Source organism: Oncorhynchus mykiss, chromosome 19, assembly GCF_013265735.2.
Source record: "Oncorhynchus mykiss isolate Arlee chromosome 19, USDA_OmykA_1.1, whole genome shotgun sequence".
Taxonomy (NCBI): Eukaryota; Metazoa; Chordata; class Actinopteri; order Salmoniformes; family Salmonidae; genus Oncorhynchus; species Oncorhynchus mykiss.
Genome location: NC_048583.1, coordinates 10,674,161 through 10,696,091, shown reverse-complemented (window position 1 = coordinate 10,696,091; position 21,931 = coordinate 10,674,161). Strand labels below are relative to the sequence as shown.

The window sequence follows — 21,931 nt, the reverse complement described above, 5'->3', positions numbered from 1 at the left end:
TAGCTCAGTATTTTATTACTGATTGAAAACCAATGGCTTTACAATAGCTGTGAACTGAAACACTTGCCACCTTTTCTGTTTAACTATTTTATTTGGGCTTCCTATGTCCGTTTATGACATGAACTGTACCAGTGGTTTAGATGGGTTTTGAATTCCCCTAACGACTGTGCCAGGTTGGACAGAGCCAGATGCTGACTATCACAGAGACCATTTTCTCTCTGTTCGGTCTCTCTCCCGCTCACTCGCGGGAAAACTGCCATTGCTCCTCCAGCTCCCAGCCCTCATTTCCTGCCCCTGCGTGGCTCTTTCCCTCTTTCTTTCTCTCTCTCATTCTCTGGCTCTGTGTGTCTGTCTGCAGGGGCGGCTGGCCCGCACCCTGTACCTCTGTCTCTCTTCTCTCTCCCTGGGTTTCCTGTCTGGCCAGGGAGGATTGTTAGGACACATACCGACTCCCACTGATTAGAACAGAAACAAGGGAGGCCTTTTCTCACTTCAGAGGAACCTTGAATAAACTCACATTGTGGCAGTTGGGTGGTTTGTCAATGGCCTTTCGACACACTGACCGTTACCTTCTCTGGTAGACGACTGTGTGAAAACACTGTTCAATGTATCAGCACCAGTATCATCACTCTGTTTTGTTTCCCCAAACCTCTAGAGGTGCCATACTCATGTCTTTGTGTGCATAATTTGCCTTTAAAAGCAGATCCAGGACCTGTTATGTTGCTAGTGGTTAAAGTGACAGTTGCTGGCAGGCAAAGCTGATCCCAGGTCACATGTTGATGGCAGTGAATAACAGGAGAAGGGACTGACCACTGACCACCAGTCTCCAGGCAGCTGGACCTCAGGCCTGCCTGCCTGCAGATGGAAGTCCCCTTTCCCTCCAGCGGGGAGGGGGATGACGCCTGGACAGACACTCAGCCAAAGGGCATACACACTGCTCGAGCGTCAACTGGCCTTCGCTGACCGCCATATTATCTTTTGTGGCCTATGAGGATGTAAAAATAGCTGTTTAGCAGCAAGAATCTTAGACATGCCCAGAAAACAAAGACTGATTTATGCAAGCTGCTGGGCTAAGCATAGAGAGGCTTTTGTGCCCCCAACCTCCCTCTCTCTCCAGACCTCATCACCAAGGCCGCGGGCGCCAAAACCTCTGACGCTCTCTAATACTCTACTTTAAGAACGGGCATTGTTTGGGACGGCCTTGGGGTCCTTGCTGATTGGCTTGGCGTACCACAACGGTGTACGCGATTGCATTTGTTTATAAGCCCTGACGTTGGACTGCGGCGTCATTCAGAATGTGTGGTTGGTTTCAGGACATTTTTGAGTAGGCAGAGAGCTATTTCAAAATAAATAAAAAAAGTTTATCCTTATCTGGTGGTGGGGGTTGATTCTCACTAGTGCTTTCACGTCTAGTTCTTCTAATACTATTTCCAGCAGGTCTGTGTTTTTATTGGCTTCTCCCAAGTCATTACTGGAAAGCTTGACTTGTATACCTGTTACAACACTGAGCTTTTAAAGAGGACAGCATTATGATGAATGCCAGAGCCAATAGTATTGCAACTGAATGCGTCTCGCATCTGTCATGAACAAGGAAAGGTTCCAGAATGGCTCCTCCCACTGTCTCTCCCTTTTCCCAGCACTGTTGCACAAACACAGTCCTGCGGCCTGCCTGCCTGCATGAGCAGATCTACAAGAAAAACAACAAATGCTCCACTACCCAGCATGCCCCATAGAATCTAGGCTACATATGCTCTGAAACGCACTTGATTAGAACACATGCTTGCTGGGCAAACAAGATCTCAACGAGGGTTATTCTGTTGAAATGACCTGCGGTTTGCACGGCACCGTCTTTGTTAGTGGGACCTTTCAAAGCACAGTTCATGCGTTCACAGTCTGGAAAAGCAAAGCGTAATCAAAGGCAAACCAACCAACATGTGAGAGAGATGACTGCAACGTATCGCTGTGTGGTTTTTAATAAGAAGGGCCAATGATGCGCGTACACTGTGGACGTGTTCTGTGGGTTTTCCTCATCTTGTTCTATCCTGGTGCTCGAGCGGAACCTGACTTGAGAACAAACAGACCTGTTTGTTCAAGGTAGAGGGAGCAAGATGGAGAGCAGGAGGGAGAGAGGAACAAGTTGGTAGTTTGGTTTACAGGCAGAGCTGAGTGGAGGTTGTTGTCGAATGGGGGGTGGCAGCTAAACGCTTGGTTCTCGGGTTACCGCACCTGACGCCTCAACTAGCTCCCTGCTCCTTTCTCCCTGGCTGCCGCAAGACTCCACTCTATTCACCACAACATGAACAGAGGCTGCTACTGTTAGTCAGGGCTAGAGATGTAGTCGAAGTTAGAAGTTTACATTGGAGTCATTAAAACTCATTTTTTTAACCACTCCACAAATGTCTTGTTAACAAACTATAGTTTTGGCAAGTCAGTTAGGACATCTACTTTGTGCATGACACAAGTAATTAGATGATTTCACTTATAATTCACTATCACAATTACAGTGGGTTAGAAGTTTACATACACTAAGTTGACTGTGCCTTTAAACAGCTTGGAACGTTCCAGAAAATGATGTCATGGCTTTAGAAGCTCCTGATAGGCTAAATTACATAATTGAGGCAATTGGAGGTGTACCTGTGGATGTATTTCAAGGCCTACCTTCATACTCAGTGCCTCTTTGCTTGACGTCATGGGAAAATAAAAATAAATCAGCTAACTCTGAATTGTTTTTGTAAACCTCCACGTCTGGTTCATCCTTGGGAGCAATTTCCAAACACCTGAAGGTACCACGTTCATCTGTACAGACAATAGTACGCAAGTATAAACACCATGGGACCACGTAGCCGTCATACCGCTCAGGAAGGAGACGTGTTCTGTCTCCTAGAGATGAACGTATTTTGGTGCGAAAAGTGCAAATCAACCCCAGAACAACAGCAATGGACCTTGTGAAGATGCTGGAGGAAACGGGTAATAAAGTATCTATCCACAACAAAACGAGTCCTATATTGACAACTAGAAAGGCTGCTCAGCAAGGAAGAAGCCTCTGCTCCAAAACTGCCATGAAAAAAGACTACGGTTTGCAACTGCACATGGTTACAAAGATCTTACTTTTTGGAGAACTGTCCTCTGGTCTGATGAAACAAAAATAGAACTGTTTGGCCATAATGACCATCGTAATGTTTGGAGGAAAAAGGGGGAGGCTTGCAAGCCGAAGAACACCATCCCAATCGTGAAGAATGGGAGTGGCAGCATCATGTTATGGGGGTGCTTTGCTGCAGGAGGGACTGGTGCACTTCACAAAATAGATGGCATCATGAGTCAGGAAAATTATGTGGATATATTGAAGTAACATCTCAAGACCTCAGTCAGGAAGTTAAAGCTTGGTCGCAAATGGGTCTTCCAAATGGACAATGACTCCAAGCATACTTCCAAAGTTGTTGCAAAATGGCTTAAGGACAACAAATTCAAGCTATTGGAGTGGCCATCACAAAGCCCTGACTTCAATACTATAGAAAATTAGTTGGCAGAACTGAAAAAGCGTGTGCAAGCAAGGAGGACTACAAACTTACACCAGCTCTGTCAGGAAGAATGGACTAAAATTATTGTGGGAAGCTTGTGGAAGGCTACCCGACACGTTTGACCCAAGTTAAACAATTTAAAGGCAATGCTACCAAATTCTAATTGAGTGTATGTAAACTTCTGACCAACTGGGAATGTGATGAAAGAAATAAAAGCTGAAATGAATCATTCTCTCTACTATTATTCTGACATTTTACATTCTTAAAATAAAGTGGTGATCCTAACTGACCTAAGACGGGGAATTTTTACTAGGATTAAATGTCAGGAATTGTGAAACTGAGTTTAAATGTATTTGGCTAAGGTGTATGTAAACTTCTGACTTCAACTGTACCTCTCTGGGTTGGGTCTCTGCCTGGTCTTTTCCCCTTGGACGACTGACTGCTCATTGTTTCTTTATGGCTTAGGTTAGGCTATGTAGTCCATATGAGAGGGTTTGGTTGTACGTCACCTCCACGTGACCTAGTCTGGATAAAAAAATCAGTCACTGGCCGGCCTGAAAATATGTAACCCCGTTTTTTTGTTAGTGTCACCAAGCAATCTTGTTATTTGTTATGGCATCATCGATACCCTGACCTCTTCTCCCCTCTCCACTCTTTTCCTCTCCCTCTCTCCTCCTCCATGCTCACTCCTGCCTCCTCTCTGGTTCTGTCCTGTCTCTCTCGGGTTCTTTCCCCCTCTCTCCTCTGTTTCTCTCTCTCTCTGGGCTTGGAGAGAAGCTGTTTTCAGAGGAACAAACGGAGAGGCTGTTCCCAGCCGGGGATGAGTCAGTGCAGCTGGAGCTGCAGGTCACTCCCCCGGCGCCCTCTCTCCCTCTTTCTCCATCCCACCTCCCGCCAAGATTGCTTTTGCTGGGCCCAGCGCTAAATGCTAACACACCCAAAGCCACTGAGGGAGCTATGCTAGGCTTATACTGCTAACAACCACACCAGTCACTGAGGGAGCTAGGCTATTATAATGCTAAAAACATGTGCAAAGTGAGTTGTGCCAATGCTATGCTACAAATGCGTAATCGCTGTTAGCCCCATGCTTTTGCTAATACCAAACATAGAAAAACAGAATAAATCTATTGCATTCCACAGGTCTGATTTTAAGTGGCGTTCTATGCTAATGCTAATCGGAGTAAGGGATAGTTCCAGAGTAATACTGACTCAGTCATGGGAGCGTAGGGTTCAGGACACGATCATCCAGACGTTTCCTTTCATAAATCAACAGACTTTAATACGCTACTCTTTTGTCCGTCTCTCCCTTTGAAACTCTTAAGAGAAACGATGGTTTACAATTGTATCATTATTTTCCGGTCTTGACCTGAATAATCTGACCTCACCACTTACTAAGCACACACAATGTCCGAAAGAAGAAAGGGGGACTGAGAGAAAGGGATATTTCATGAGGCACCTGCTGTCTTGAGTGTAGGAGAGAGACCGTAAAAACATAACTTTAAATGGATGGAGAAGCTAACACAGAGAGGGCGAGAACACTGGACCAGAGGGGTAATGGTTGACTCTCCACTACGACACTTGCTTAACCCATTAGCCCGGCCGCTCAGACATAATAGCCTCAGAGATAACCACAGGGCGTGTGCCTTTTAGACCTCATGCAGATACCACCTCCCGGAGTATCGTCTAGGCAGAGGCAGTATGACCTATTCTGGCCCTTGGAGCACTGGGAAGTGGGAAGGAAGGGAATCCCAATCCATCTGGTAATGACTAGATGGGGAAATGAGGAAAGTGGCTTTTGATGTGGTTGAGGTTGGTGAGTTGGTTAGTGTTTACCATAGCGTCAATAGTGAGTGACATCACTCCCCTGCAGAAACTGAGTCTCAGCCATTACGATGCATTTAATTGATGTACTTTGAAAGGTGAGGCAACGTTTTCAGTCAATTGCCTTTTGTAAATTGCAACCTTATTTCCTTAAAACACTTATCTACTTTTTACGAGACTTGAATGTACAGTAAGTCGCTCTGTATGAGGGTCTGCTAAATGACAAAAACATTTAAAAGAATGTAAACTTGGCCTTGATTTTTGTTTTCATATTGTACCAACCCACATGCTTTCACATGTCACTAGGCAGCATAGGCCTGCAGTGTTAAACATAATGGAGCAGGAGGTGAGAGGTGGTTGTTGTCAGCGAAGGTGACTGTCTGACTGTGTTGTCGTTAGGCAGACTGCTGCAGCTGACAGACACTGTAACCCTGTGTTGGTGGCAGTGCCAGCAGCACGAGGGGTGGTGGCCCGGGACTCTGCCCTGACATGTTTGACACACACTGAACACAAGCCAGCGTGCCTGGCTTAGTCTTTCCTCTCAAAGGTAGCAGCTGTGTGTGTTTATATATGTAGTTGGGACAGCTGGGCTCTGGTCACAAATTCCTACACAAACAGCCCCAGTAACCTCTGTGATCAGTTATGTAACCCAGTCAGTCAGTGGGTTATGATTCGTCTCGTGGTGTTACGTTGGTTCGCTACACTTATCAAGACAGATTAAACCCTTCAAGTTAATTTCCTGGTTTACTGTAGTGCATATCCGATTCCAGTGCCAAGTTTGTTTTCGGTCTTCTTTGTGTGTATCTCCTGTTCTTGGCTCATGCCTGGGTGAGTCAGTTGATTACGAGGCCAATCGGTGGTACTCCTTGTTGAGCTGCTGACATAGTAACACACCCCCTGAACCATTCACCACCCCACCTGGCTCAATGCGGGAATATCTGTTCAATGTGCAGGTAGGCCCTTTATGAAGAAGCAACCAAGCGAAAGTTGGCTGTAACAGCTATATAATTGACAGCTAATTTCCCCCGCAAGACTAGCACCATGGCTAAATCCCTGACATGTCCAACCAAACACTGTCAGTTTCCACTATTAGGACCAACCCAAGAGCTTATGGTTAGCAGTGGCTATGTGGTTAGTGGCTCCTGTTGTTGCTCCAAACGGACTGGACTCCGCTGTTCCAGCCCATTGGTCCAGCAGGGCACACGCTGTGCCACATTAGCCCTCGTTGGCACACGAGCCAGGGCCCATTTCACACTAACAAATGACTTCAGCGTCACCTTTCGCCTGCTAGTCAGTCGCTGGCGCTGGTATCCTAGGAACAACACCGTCCTATATGTTCAATTGACGGTTCTCTCTTTTGCTCCAAATGCTACTGTGGCAGGCATCCCAAAAAGCCCAAGGCCTGCCTTGCTTAAAGTTGAACTATTTGTTTGAAACAATAAAGCCTCCACCCGCCTCTGTTTTGCTAAGGAATGGACCTAAAGAAATAGAACCAGTCTCATTCATAGACCGACCAGCCATGATATCAAAATGATAGTTTTAACCATGTTTTGAGGCTTGTTTGTTTACATTTACTTAGTTAACAAACATTGGAGTAAAACAAGCTGATATTTTGGGTGCTGATGGGTTATGACAGTTGAACTAAGTTAATGGGTATATATATTAATTTATAAGACCAAAAATGATTGTAGCGCAATTAAGGATTCTAGCTTTAACTCTCAAGCCATCAGATATGTCAAGTATATGGATGTGCTTAAGTGTGCCATTTATCTACCCTGGAGGACCATGCGTAGCCATCTGTGCTCTTAAAGGCTCTTCAGGTGCATTAGCTACCTTTTTTAATTGCAGTAGAATTAGCCCTCATAAGTGCAGGAAGAAGCTACCATGTAGTTAGCAATGATAAAGAATATATTGAATATCATGTTGCTGGGCCCATATTCACATAGTTTCTCAAAGTAGGAACGCTGATCGAGGATCCAGGTCTGGCCTGTCTATGTAATCATATTCATTAAGATCTATCTAAAAGGTGAAACTGATCCTAGATCGGCAGCAGTCCTACTCCAAGGCGCTGCCGTCTCACGGTTGTTAAACACCAGCCAGCTCCTCCAGCTGTCTGGCCTCATTTCTAGCTATGGTACCGGAGCTTGTCATTAATCACTGTCCTCAATGGCGGCATAATGTCCCATTCTTCTAGTCTCTTCCCCTTCCAGAACATTCTTTGATTAGGATTAGAGCCCGGTGGAACTCCCCAACCAGCTGGTGCGCTTATCCTTCTGGAATGTTCACTTTCACTATTACATCATTTGGTTGTTTATTATGAGAGGTGCCACAGTTAGACTATGTAATAGATGTTAGTATGTTAGAACAGTCGAGGGCGGTTGCACAGAGATTAAGCCCACGCCTGGAATACTTTTTAAATAGCTTTCAAAGACGATTCTCCATTATAAACACTAAGCACAGGAGTGGTTTTAATCGGGGTCCGTGTGGATCACTATAATAAACCAGACGCTAGGCTACATCATGCTGTATGATGGGTTGGTGTTTGGTTTTAATCTGGATCTGTGTGGATCACTATAATAAACCAGACGCTAGGCTACATCATGCTGTATGATGGGTTGGTATTGTTTTCAACTTCCCAGTATGTCAGTGTTGGTACAGTAATCAAATCAATTGATTACTGGTCGCGTACACAATTTAGCTGATGTAGCAGATGCAGAGAATTGTTTACTAGCTCGTAACAATGCAGTAAAATGTCCTAGTAAACAATTGTTTTTTTTTACACTGGAAATCAAGAAATATCAGCACGAATCCAATTAACAACCAAATAGCACTGCAAGAATTTACACAAGATCTACTACGTCATATGTACAGCAGTAGATATGTCAAGACTCCAGAATGTAAATACATATGAATGGGCAGACGATTGAGTAGTTGGGAATCTCTAAAACTCTGGGCCCCTTTTGGCCCCTATCTATCAGACAGAAGGTTCAAGCCCTGGAGCTCCAGATATTCCAGGGGGCAGCTTGATAAAGTCAAGCCCAACAAAGGCCACTGTTCTCTGGATAGGAGGCCAGGGCCGAGGGCAGGACCAAGGCCATAGCCAGGAATGTGGCGGTTGAGGGCCCCGTGCCCCACCCACTGTTACCCCCTTCCCTAACGTCTGTCCCTGTCACTCTGATTCACCCACCACACCCCATAACCAGTCTTCCACAGGGGAGAAACCCCCAATGTGGTAAAGTGCTTTAAGTATATTGTATTAGCTTTCTCGCTCCCTCTTTCCTTCATTCTCACTAACTCTTGTCTTCCTCCTTTACCTCTCTCTTCTCTCTATACTATTCATCCATCTCCCTCTGACACTCCATCTCTCTCCCCTTCTCCCCCCTCTCCTCTCTGTCTTTGTCTCTGGGTCAGTGGGGCCCTGATGGCAACAGTGTGACTGCACTCGGATGGCATTCCCCCATCCAGCCCTCCCGGTCATCCCCTCAATGGTGTCTCTGTCTGGCTGGAGGCTGGAGCGGGCACAGGGGTCTCTTCCTGCATCACACCCTATCAGAGGGCAGGGGAGGGCGCTTGGGTCGAGGGAGGAGGGGGGGACAGCTGCTGCACCAGGGGCTCCTCTGTCTTGTCACACCCCGTCCCACTCCACTCCCCCGGACAGTGAAGAGTCAACACACACTTGGTTACTACTTGGATTGTTTGGTTGGTTGTATGTAAGGACTGATTTGTGGTCAGTTGAGATCTACTCTATCGTCTTGGGAATTGTGAAGTAGATCAACCTGGATTAGCTGTGTTCTGTGATCAGTAACGACTGCTCTCAGATCAGTTTGGGGACTATTGGATTATTGACTGTTCTGTGCCTCATTGACTACAATGGAGGAGAGGACAGTAACAGGGGTTCAGCACTGCTAGAATCCTCATTGCCCCTGCTGGCCTTTTCAGGATCGATAGCACAAGGTAGGTCTGTGCTGGCCTGGTTCCAAATCTGTTTGCTGTCTTGCCATCTTTTATGGTAATTGTCACAAGGGCCATAAGAGTTGGCAAGACGACACAAACTGATCTGGAACCAGGCTAGGTCTGTGGACAGAGTTACTGTCTAACAGTGCTGCTATTCAGCTACTGTGTGCATCACTCACTGTCATGTGTGGTTGTTGTGAAGAGCTTTTTGGACTGTTTTCCACTGACAATAGAAAGTATGTGTCAGCGAGATGCCATTGGCTGTCTGGCTGGAGACACCAATGGCATTTCTGGTTGCGTGCAGTTTCACTGGATAGGAACCTGGCAGGGTTTTACAGGGACGAATTCAGCTAAGTTTTAACTAGAGTCGAGGTGTGATGAATGGAATGGCCACATGGGGTGTGTGGGTCAGTGGAGAAAGAGCTTTTGAGAGTGATTCTCATTGCGCATGTTCTCACACAGCTCTCCATCCCTGACCGTTTTCCTCCCACCCCTACACACGGTCTGCTACCATGCTAATATGGGAAAAGCACCCATCAAGTAGGCTTGCAAAACTCACTCCGTATTGAAGCTGCAATGAAGCACCACTCAAACAACGCTTCTTCAACAAGCTCTTAACCAGCACCATTGAAACTAGTCAGACTAGCCGTTACTATGGACAGCAGCAGAGTGGCAGGTAGCCTAGTGGCTAAGAGCGTTGGGCTCGTAACTGAAAGGTCTCTGGTTCGAATCCCCAAGCCAACTAGGTGAAAAATCTGTCGACCTGCCTTTGAGCAAGGCACTTAACCATAATTGCTCCTGTAAGTTGCTCTGGATAAGAGCATCTGTCAAATGTCCCCATGTCTGTTTAAACCAGGGTTGTTTTCATTAGGCACCAAACGGTAGAAAAAGCACTGAAACGGGAAGGAACTACCTGAGCTTGTCCAATAAGAAACGCTTAGCAAAAATGAACACGACCCAGGCCTGGCCTAACCTCTCGCTCTTTCTCTCCCCCCAGTGTAACCTCACCCCATGGCCCTGTCTGTGTCCCCACAGGGTAACCTGAGCCCAGAGTGCTTTGTCATGTACCAGAGAGAGGGGTCGCCCTCCTTTTGTCTGAACGCAACAGAGCAGCGCAACAACAACATGCTAATGTGTGCTGCTTGGGTTAGGTTGCTGTTCATGCTGGACAGGACCAGTTGTACACAGACAGAGTTTATTGCTCTGTGTATTGTTATCTAGAGGCTGTTTTTGGTTGTTCATGTTTTATGGTTGAATAAACAGTGATTATTAAATGTTGATATTTTAGGGTGGAGCATACTGTGTGGGAGCGGGGCGGGGTCAAGCAGACCTCTTGAACCCTGCGCCGGCATGTTTACTTCATGACTGTAAGGAGTGTTAGGGTTTTTTGCAGGGTTGTGCCATGAATGTAGGTCTATTAGAATTTTGAAGTGTGTGTGTGAACGTGCATTTCTCTGTTTGCGTTTCTGCCGTGCAAGGCTGCATACGTGTGTGTGTGCGCGTGCCCGCTCGCCCATGTAAAGTTCCTCCTTCAGCCGGCCTGTTTATTTCTCCAGGGTCGACTCTCCTGTTGACAGAGTAGGACAGCAGGACGATGCTCTTCCCACCCGGAGTTCTCTCTCCTCTCCTCCTGGCTGTTCGTCCCTACCCGGAGCTTGGCCCGCTAACAAAGGGAACTCTGTGGATGGAAAAACAATTGAAGGGAGGGTGAAAAAAACCACACAGCATTGTTAATCCGGTTAAAATCTTAACCCGAAAAAACAACAACAAAGCTTTTAGTTTGCATTCCTCACAGGCCGTTGCTGGCTGTGCTCGGGTGAGGCCAGGGCTCTGATCTCCAAGGGGAGTTGTTTTTCTACTGGTGTGGTTTCCCCTCCTTGTTTGAAATTCCATGAATAGCATTTGTTTTCTGTTATGTCATCTTTTGTATCCAATTTCACTGTTCAATATTCAATAGCTCTATCAAGTGTCCATTGATAGGCAGAGTCTATTTTGCTCCACGATATTGCTCAACCTGAAGCGGAGTGATTAAGCACAATTAAAGCTGCAATCCGGGAATGAATCCTTCCAAAAAACTCAAGCTTAGCATAAGTGACTCAGCGAATCAGAGTTGGTGGCTCATAGCAATTAGCCACAGTTTGTTTTCATGTGCTTTTTAGCTTCTCCTAGTTCAGGGAGCAGGTTTCATTGAACAAGTTAACCACCTTTATAAGTTTAAGCTACACAGTTTAGGTGAAAAGACATCTAGATGGGCCGGGCCTCATTTGTAAAAATAAAAGCATTAGTGAGCAGACTCCTGTTTAGGCATCTCACTTGGTTCTGTCTCGTTCCCTCCTCTGCCTGACTTTCAGATGGTAGTGCCTGACGGTCACTGACACCCGGGGTTTATTCTTAGTGCCTTTGTGCAACTAAAACTAAACCACTCCACATTGTCAACCCTATCCATCCCACAGTCTTAAGTCTGCCATAGAAATAGAATGGGTTTCTATTTAGATTGTCTGGGTCTTGTGCCCTGTGTTTACACCCTATCTGCCTTGGAAGCTCTGTGGTTGTGTACCAAATGGAACCCTATTCCCTATAGGCCCTGGTTAAAAGTTTGGCACTATATAGGGAATAAGGTGCCATTTCAGACGGAACCTGTGTCTCATAGACAAATCCTATTGTAAAATCCTAATTGCCTATGGCCCTTTTTAGAGTGGTTGGTTGTGCTCTTCCGCAGTCGGGCTACTAGACCTAACCAGACCAAACTGTCTGTCTGTGGTGACTGTTGGCTCTGGGTGTTCCAGACACACAGTTCTGGCATGTCTGTCCTAGTGGGGCTCAGAGGAGAGAGATGGAGAGGTTGTAGAGGGATGGATTGGGATATAAGAAGAGGGGGAGAGTGGGTGAATTTTGAACACAGGCCTGTCCTTGTGTGGCTTACAGGACCAGAGGAAAGAGCGATAGAGAGGGAGGGATAGCTAGAGGGAGAGTTAGAAAGAAGCACACAGAGAGGCCAGGGTGGAAAAACAAAGCCCCTGTCCAGCCTTTGGTCAGCCAGGAATGGAGCCGTATGAGCGAACAGTGACCTTTCTCTCTCGGCCCGTCTCTCTCTGTCTCTCTTTCTCTCTCTCGCTTTTCTCTAGTCCCCTGAGCCACTCTAGGACAAGGCCATGCCGAAAAATGTGGGTGGTTGTGAAGTCTTCAGGGGTTTGTTAAGCTTTTCAAGAGGTAGTGTGGGAGGTTTTAGGGGTGTACTGTGGAATTTTTAAGTAAGGGATGATATGTGAACAGATCATCAACATTAAAATGTCTCCCGTCTCTCTGCAGGCATGGAAGAAGCGGTGGTTTGTTCTCCGCAGCGGCCGTCTCTCGGGCGACCCAGACGTGCTGGAGTACTACAAGAATGATCACGCCAAGAAGCCCATCCGCGTGATCGACCTCAACCTGTGTGAACAGGTGAAACACTACTTATGTTATGGCTGATTAGGGCCCGGAGTTGTTAATCGTTTTAAGCGTTTCTTTGTCAGGTCATGTGATCAGGGAAAACTAATGGTCCTAGAAATGCTACAGTACCACTAGCTAATACTGCTAAAAGGCAGTTATAACAGTTATGACATTGACAGTGGCTTATTGCTACTGTGGCTACAACGATATTGTTACCCCTATTGTTTGTTATGCTATGTGCTAATGCTAAGCCCTACTGTTATGTGGTTGGTAATGCTACAGCTACATGCCCCCCACAGGTGGACGCAGGGCTCACGTTCAACAAGAAGGACCTGGAGCACAGCTTCATCTTCGACATCAAGACCATCGACCGCGTCTTCTACCTGGTGGCCGACACGGAGGACGACATGAACAAGTGGGTCCGCTACATCTGTGACATCTGCGGCTTCAACCCCACGGACGACGGTAATGATGCTACACACATCCCTGCGCAGGCACGCACACACGAGAGGAACTCTGAGATGTGTCTATACAGTGAGAGAAAGGCAGAAATGCAACATAACAGTGATATGCATGAGGAAACGGTAGTCTTTCCCCACACGTATTATTCACACATAATGATCATATCCTGGTGTAGTGTAGGTTTGGACACTGTGTGCCAAGCAGCCTTTGTTTCCAGCACAGGCTTAATGAGGCCTAATGAGCCGTGTCTTCAGGTGGGTTCACGTTACCACATGTTTCCCTGTACTGTATAATCAAAGCATTGTGTGCCCCCCCCCCTCCCTAAGCTGAGCCCCACTGCCACTTTCTCTCCTTCTCTACCTTTATTGTTCCCCCTTTCTCATTTGCTCTCATTTGTTTTCTCTCGCGGTCTTTCTGTCAGTCCTATGTTCTCCCTCTCATTTGTTCTCTCACATTTGTTACTTCGTTTGCACACGCGCGCTTACTCAGGGAAAAGCGAGTGAGTGGGGCCCACCAAACCAGAATTGTGGTTTATTTAGAGTTCCTCTTTCTACGTCCATTCCCACCGTCATCAGTGGGGCCACATACAGGTGCCTCCGGACCTGAACTTCCCTCTCAGCTGACATGGGAGGTACTGTCGAGTTCAGGGCCTAAAATTACCTCTATTTTTTTATATGGAAAAATCTACCAGCCACTCAAAACGGATGAGCATGCTTTGTAATGTTTCTAAAACAATACATTTATTACTAGTAAGAAGTAATGTGGTAAATTGAATTACTTTTTTAACAAAAATATCACAGATGAGACAGATGTTCACCTGTCCCTTTAAGAACGGGGGTTACCGTGGTAACGCGAATCCAGTCTTCATGTTTGTGCCTGTGAGATTGAGTCTGACTAGTAAGAGTGTCTTGTCCTCTCTAGCTGTTGAAACCCAAACATAGAAAAACAACCTAGCTTGTGAACAAAACAATGTAAATGGCCAAAAAACACAAGGACGAAGTCTCACATCAGTAGACTGACATTTTTCTGTAAATTAGACTGTTTATGCCTGTGCGTAGCGCTTCTAAAAATGAATCTTTCACTCTTCAGGTGCGCACAGCCTCCAGCCCAGGCAGTGTTGCAGCAGAGGTGGTATAGGCTATATATGATTCGTAGTTCTTTGACTTTGTGCGATTCATTTACCAGCTAGGAAACAAAACCAATGCCAAAATCGACCTGCATTTTGCAGCTGATGCGTGTTAATTTTAGGCCGTGGTTGAGTTGCAGAAATGGACCCTATAATCTAAACTCACTATTGTAATGCATGTGGGTTTAATCAGAATGTTAGAGGCTCTAGTCGAGGAGAAATGTCCTGGACTATGATATCAGCAGTACCCACTACATCTATGACAACGGGGAGACCATGTATCCAACAAGGTCAGCCTTCACTCCTTCCTCGGTGTTGTGGCTGTATCCTACCCTCCCTGCTCTAGTGTAACTTCAACCACAACGTATCACTTATCTATGGGGCCATTTTGGAATGTTGAGTTTATTATGGTTTCAAGCAGCAAGTTTGTCTTAATACCCATGCAGACTTCTGTGGTGGAGCGGTGTGGCTCTCATATTGCCTTGGCTACTGCTCTCTGTGTCTCGCTCGCTGATCATACAGCCCAAACAAAGAGGGGACAGTTCAGCCCACTCCCGCGCCCAGGCGAGGGTGCACCGTGCCTGCGGAAATGTCAGCGAGTGGAGGGGGCTGGAGCAGCAGGGCTGTAGCCCAGCAGTGTGGGAGGGGGAGATTAAGGAGGAAAGGGATTTTCCTGCTGCCTGGGTGAATCAGCACATAAGACAGACAAACAAGGGGATGGAGGGTGTGAGTGATAGTGTATAAAGCAGTATAGTAGTGAAAGTAGGAGGGGAGAGAGGGAGGGAGAGAACTGAAGAGGGGAATGGGGAGAAGAGATGAAGGGATGCAATGTATAGGGAGTGATTGAGGGAGAGAAGGAGAATGCACAGGATAAAGCAAGAGAATAGTGACTGATTGGGGTGCGATTGAGGGAGAGGGTGTACAAGAGAAAACAGTGGAGGAGAGGAAGAGCGGGATGGGACGAGAGGGAGAGAGTAAAGATTCAGAGAGCAGCTGTCATCTCAGGGTGCGCATCCTTGAGCTTGAGCACTTAGGGAGCCACTCAAAGACGGTGTACGTGTGCGTACACTGAGAAGTGTAGGTGGGGAGTAATGCAGGCAGAGAATACGTTATGAATAGAGCCCAACCAAGCACAGTCGTCTCCACACAGACCTACATGGAGAAAGACAAGGCAGAGAATACGTTATGAATAGAGCCCAACCAAGCACAGTCGTCTCCACACAGACCTACATGGAGAAGGACAAGGCAGACAATACGTTATGAATAGAGCCCAACCAAGCACAGTCGTCTCCACACAGACCTACATGGAGAAAGACAAGGCAGAGAATACGTTATGAATAGAGCCCAAGCAAGCACAGTCGTCTCCACACAGACCTACATGGAGAAAGACAAGGCAGAGAATACGTTATGAATAGAGCCCAACCAAGCACAGTCGTCTCCACACAGACCTACATGGAGAAGGACAAGGCAGAGAATACGTTATGAATAGAGCCCAACCAAGCACAGTCGTCTCCACACAGACCTACATGGAGAAAGACAAGGCAGAGAATACGTTATGAATAGAGCCCAACCAAGCACAGTCGTCTCCACACAGACCTACATGGAGAAGGACAAGGCAGAGAATTCGTTATGAATAGAGCCCAACCAAGCACAGTCGTCTCCACACAGACCTACATGGAGAAGGACAAGGCAGAGAATACGTTATGAATAGAGCCCAACCAAGCACAGTCGTCTCCACACAGACCTACATGGAGAAGGACAAGGCAGAGAATACGTTATGAATAGAGCCCAACCAAGCACAGTCGTCTCCACACAGACCTTGAGGAAATGCTGTCTGGCCTTGGTTGGGATTCAAAAGGCAACATAGATTTGGATAAAAATACAGCTGAGTATTAATGGTGTGAATAACATTGGCAGATACAACAGCTGTAGGAAGAAAGGAAGCATTTGGGTTTGTTATATTTTCCTCAGTAGATTCCATCAGTCTAGTGAAAGTCGGTGTTTGCGTGGTTCACATACGTGTGTGTGTGTGAGAGAGAGTGCTTATGCATGCCTGTGTACGTACAATGTGTCCTTCAAGTCTGACTCATCACCTGTTTTGTACTGATGTATCTTGCGGTATCTCAGTCATGTGTTCGGTATACAATTCCCACTACTCTGTAGTGCTTTTATAGAACGTTATACTGCTTTCTGTACACAAACAAGTCAGAAATCTAACCATACAAACACCTATAATATCACAACAGAGCATGTACGTTTCTGAAATAACTGTTGTGCATGGCAGCATTCTCAACATCATTGTCCTAACTCCGGTGTACAATGCACAGATGTTCTGACGGTCTCCCCTCCCTCCCCCCTCTTTCTTCCCCACAGAAGCGGCAAAGGCTGCCCACCAGGCGGCCAGCGGTGGCTCTGTGGTGGACACGCCCCCTCACCCTGGCCTGGGGGGTCCTCCGGCCATGCTGACCAACGTGCCCCCTCCCTACCAGCCGGTCAGCGTGCGCCACCTGGACTCGGAGTCCAGCCTGGACGAACCCCAGGACTACCTGTGGCTGGTCAACTGTGAGAGCAAGAAGCCAGAGCCCAACAGGTGGGTGTGGGGTCCATGATGTGACACGGCAGCGCTGCCATCAGTACAGAGTGGAGAGGTGTTGTGATATTTCCCTCACATCTCATCTCCATCTGTCTCCTGTTAGAATGTACTTTAGGTTTGTCACTCTCGTTTAAAAAAAAATATGAAGTATGGTGTCTTTAGCCTCACCCTGCACTGCTCCTCCCCCGCCCTCTCTCGCGCTCCTCCCCCGCCCTCTCTCGCGCTCCTCCCCCGCCCTCTCTCGCGCTCCTCCCCCGCCCTCTCTCGCGCTCCTCCCCCGCCCTCTCTCGCGCTCCTCCCCCGCCCTCTCGCGCGCTCCTCCCCCGCCCTCTCGCGCGCTCCTCCCCCGCCCTCTCGCGCGCTCCTCCCCCGCCCTCTCGCGCGCCTCCCCCGCCCTCTCGCGCTCCTCCCCCGCCCTCGCGCGCTCCTCCCCCGCCCTCGCGCGCTCCTCCCCCGCCCTCGCGCGCGCTCCTCCCCCGCCCTCGCGCGCGCTCCTCCCCCGCCCTCTCGCGCGCTCCTCCCCCGCCCTCTCGCGCGCCTCCCCCGCCCTCTCGCGCGCCTCCCCCGCCCTCTTGCGCTCCTCCCCCGCCCTCTCGCGCTCCTCCCCCGCCCTCTCGCGCGCTCCTCCCCCGCCCTCTCGCGCGCTCCTCCCCCGCCCTCTCGCGCGCTCCTCCCCCGCCCTCTCGCGCGCTCCTCCCCCGCCCTCTCTCGCGCTCCTCCCCCGCCCTCTCTCGCGCTCCTCCCCCGCCCTCTCGCGCTCCTCCCCCGCCCTCTCGCGCTCCTCCCCCGCCCTCTCTCGCGCTCCTCACCCGCCCTCTCGCACGCTCCTCACCCGCCCTCTTGTGTGCTTTAGTAGGTTGTGTGCTTTAGGAGGTCTCTTGTATTGTCTCTATATGTTGTCCATATTTCAGTGCCTCTTCTCTCTTGTTGATGTGGTTCTCCTCCTCCTCTGTGTGTGGTGGTGTAGCTCTGTGACTCCTCTCCCCCAGGAGTACCTCCTCCTGGAGGAGTGTGAGAGCAAAGGGGCTCCTTCGCCTCCCCAGGTTAATCTGTGAGTCTGGAGCAGCCTGTCTAGTGTGGAGTGACACACGCATGCATGCAAACACACACACTTGTGCACAAAGTCACTCAGGTTCATAAACATGCACATATACATGTAGACACACACATACACACACATTGTAAATACACACAAAACTAACCCAGCACTTAATCTCTGAGATTGATGTGTTTGAGAAGTGATCATGAATCCAAAATGCAGCACCTGGCTGTTCTCACAGGGAAGTGAGGAATGATCCAGAATAGCTTAATATGTAAATAGACCTTTGGCAAAGGACAGTGCAGTGTTTGACCCTGCATGTTTTGAAACGATCCACAGGATGAAACATGGATCATTATACTGAACCTACAACTTAATAAGATCTGCTCAACAACATATCCAGTGGACCTCAATAGGAGTTATTGGTGGTTCTGTTGCTGTAACCCATATCACTAATCTATGTTGAAGTGTGTGTGAAATGTTCACACACCATTCAGCCTTCTGATGTTTATATATCTGTGCCGTCGCCACAGAGCCCACGCCGAGTGTTCCAAGTCAACCTCGTCAGAGACGGACCTGAACGACAACGTCCCCGCCCACCGCACGCCAACCTCCACTAGCTCCTCCTCTAAGCACGCCAACGGCTTCTTCTCCTCTGTCCTGCCCCCTCACCCCTCCTCTGCCTCCTCCATCTATGACTCTCCGCCTTCCCGTGGAGGCGACCTCTCCTCCAGCCTCTACCACCTCCCCCGCTCCTACTCCCAGGACACTGTGCTCCTTCCCAAGTCCGCCTCCTCGCCCCCCGTCCCGGTCGACGGCGACGCCCCGGAGCTCTATGTCTTCAACACGCCCTCGCGGAAGCCCTCCATGGAGACTCAGATGAGGAACCTGTCGGTTAGCTACGATATTCCTCCCACACCAGGCAGTAACTGTACCTATCAGGTGCCTCGAGGTCCAGCGAGTGGTGGGTCTGAGGGTGGGGATGGGATGCCTCCGCCCCGGCCCCCCAAGCCTTCCCTCAGCTCCCTGACCCCGGGGCACCCGCCGCCCCCCGCGGAGCGCTCGCCCACGGACACGTACTGCGTGCCGCGCTCCATGTCGGAGACGGACGGGAACTACTGCGTGCCCACCAGCGCCGGGAACAAGGCCCTGAGGAGCAACACCATCGGCACCATGGACTCATCACGCCTCAGGAAAGGTATGGCTCATTGATTGATCTTGATTCATTGTTCCTGATTTATTAGTCCTGTCAAATAGATGAGAAACATATATAATTGATCACAAGCATTCCATTTCACTCTCACTTTTTGCTAAGTGACAGGGTACCACATCCTTTCACTAATCATGAGGCTAAGTGATATATGTGTGCATCATTATAAAAGCTAAATACGCTAGCTAGCATCGACAGGATATTCATAACGACACATGGCTGGTGTGTGCTGTTGTCAGCCAACACTATCATCTGCAGCGCAAAGCAAGAGTCTAATCCTCCAGGATAATTATCTTGACGCGACAGATGTGTTTTTGAATGGCTAATTACAAATACTTTTTTCACAGCTGAAGGCTGCCTTGCCTCCAAGGACATCTGGTGTAGCAGTATTAGTGGTGTTCGGTTACCATGCAGACAGACAACACGTACCTCAGAGTTTAGGAGAAAGCAGTTTGGTGCCTCAGTCCCAACCTCTATGTACAGTCGATGCTCCCAACCCATTTTCTCGACTAGCAATAGAGAAACAACACTAAGGCCCTCTCCTCATCACCCCCTCTGGTGGTGGTCTCTGGTAATAACCCCCCCCCCCCAAAAAAAATAATTTGTAGATAATATTTTACTTGTTGAAGTACAATCATTTACACAACCAAAAAAAGCATCAGAGGTTAAAGTTCAAGATAAAACATTATGCCCAGCTACATCCGGTCCAAGTCTGTTCCTATCATTTAACATGAAACGGGTCTGTTAAACTAACACACAGACATTTTGCAAATGTCCCGGGATTCCCCGTTTGTCTAGTCCGTTGTGTACCAGAGTAGGCTTTGCTTGCCTTGGCTTTAGAGTCTGGCGACCTTCCAAGTCGTATCATCCTGTTTGTCTGAAATCCATTAGTGTGAAGTTACACATGATGACCAGAGTAAGAACGGCAACTATAGTCCAGCTGCCTTAGTGCCGAGATGACAGACTTCCTTGTTCAACACTTACTGTGGTTCCAATGGTGCATTTCTATTCCCTTTTTATTTAGTATTTAACCCCATTTTGATTCATAATGCTGTAAGCCCTACCTAGACTATTATACTGTAGGTTATGTTGTGTTTACACTGGTTTTAAATGTTCTGTCATGTTTGTTGCAGATTTGGGCTCCCAGGACTGTTACGATATCCCTAGGACGTTTCCCTCTGACAAGAGCTGCTCGTTTGACTTCAATGAAAGCTTCAACAGCTACTTGGTCAGTCTTTACACGACATGCTCCTGAAATCAGTATAATACAATCAACATAAAGGACCCTCTCACATTGATACTGATCCTTCCAAGTATTTGACTATTATGACTATGGAGTTTTGAAGTGTACTACGGTGCAGATTAAGATAAGGGAAGCTTGTATGCTCTTACTACTTTTCTTGTGTCTGTGTGTGTGTGTGTACGTTCTTTTTGTCTATGCCCTCATGTAGCCTGCCTCCCTCTCTGCCCCCCCTCCCCTCCAGAAAAACAAAGGCATGATGCCAGTGGGCAGCCAGTCCATGGAGGAAGTTGACCAGAACTACGTACCCATGAGCGCCAACTCCCCATCCCACCACCGCTCCGGCAGCCTGTCGGGCTGTGAACCCATCATGGAACCCAACTATGTCCCCATGACCCCGGGCCCGGGCACCTTAGAGTTCTCCCTGGGCAAGCAGGTTCCCCCACCGGCCCACATGGGGTTTCGCTCAAGCCCCAATACCCCACCCCGCAGGCCCATGCTCATCAGCGATTGTCAGCCCCCGCCCGTGGACCGCAACCTCAAACCGGACCGCAAAGGTGAGGGGGGCAGGGAGGATGGGTGGATGGCTGGGGGGTGAAGAGGTGTGTCTGTGAAGGGGAATGGGAATGGGGGTGTAAAGGGGTGTGTCTTTGAATGAGAGAGAATCTTGGTACGTTTGTCTTTATCTGCTGTTGCATCAACGTTTTCACAACTGCTCGTCTCTCCACATCCTGGCATTCAACTCTAACTCACGCACATTTACCTGTGCTGGCTCATGGTTATGAAAGGCAGATTACCATTGCATTATTTTGAATTATAAACTTGGTGGTTCGAGCCCTGAATACTGATTGGCTAAAAGCCGTGGTATATCAGACCGTATACCACGGCTAAGGACTGTATCCAGGCACTCTGCATTGCGTCGTGCTTAAGAACAGCCCTTAGGTGCCCCAGAGGTGCCTTATTGCTTAAGTACAACACTTCAGAATGTGTCATTATACAATTCCTGTATGGCATCAGACAGAAGTGCAGCTTGTTGAGGCTCACCCTTTGCTCCTCTCCTCAATGTAGGCAGTGTTCTAGACCTCTTTCTAGGATAGCCCACTAGCCTATCCTCTCCCTTTTACTTCCTCTCAGCCTTCTCTTTTAGTTTAGCCCACTAGCCTATCCTCTCCCTCTCACCTCATCCACCCTTCTCTCAGCCTTCTCTTTTAGCTTAGCCCACTAGCCTATCCTCTCCCTCTCCCTCTCACCTCATCCACCCTCCTCTCAGCCTTCTCTTTTAGCTTAGCCCACTAGCCTATCCTCTCCCTCTCACCTCATCCACCCTCCTCTCAGCCTTCTCTTTTAGCTTAGCCCACTAGCCTATCCTCTCCCTCTCACCTCATCCACCCTCCTCTCAGCCTTCTCTTTTAGTTTAGCCCACTAGCCTATCCTCTCCCTCTCACCTCATCCACCCTTCTCTCAGCCTTCTCTTTTAGCTTAGCCCACTAGCCTATCCTCTCCCTCTCCCTCTCACCTCATCCACCCTCCTCTCAGCCTTCT

At 48.3% G+C, this 21,931-nt stretch overlaps 1 protein-coding gene across 22 annotated transcripts in view; it reads left to right on the top strand.

Moving 5' to 3' along the window:
• Positions 1–21,931, top strand: part of LOC110497361 (GRB2-associated-binding protein 1) — a 69,635-nt gene that overhangs the window by 38,604 nt on the left and 9,100 nt on the right. For 16 of the 22 annotated variants that reach the window (XM_036954258.1, XM_036954265.1, XM_036954260.1 and 13 more), the window contains 7 exons: positions 12,603–12,731; positions 13,019–13,184; positions 16,681–16,897; positions 17,868–17,951; positions 18,473–19,137; positions 20,283–20,377; positions 20,601–20,946. In XM_036954258.1, the coding sequence (XP_036810153.1) occupies positions 12,603–12,731; positions 13,019–13,184; positions 16,681–16,897; positions 17,868–17,951; positions 18,473–19,137; positions 20,283–20,377; positions 20,601–20,946 (1,702 nt within the window). Of the gene's footprint in view, positions 1–8,950; positions 9,294–12,602; positions 12,732–13,018; positions 13,185–16,680; positions 16,898–17,867; positions 17,952–18,472; positions 19,138–20,282; positions 20,378–20,600; positions 20,947–21,931 lie in introns of those variants that run through there. The other 6 variants (XM_036954264.1, XM_036954259.1, XM_036954266.1 and 3 more) reach the window with 4 other exon arrangements.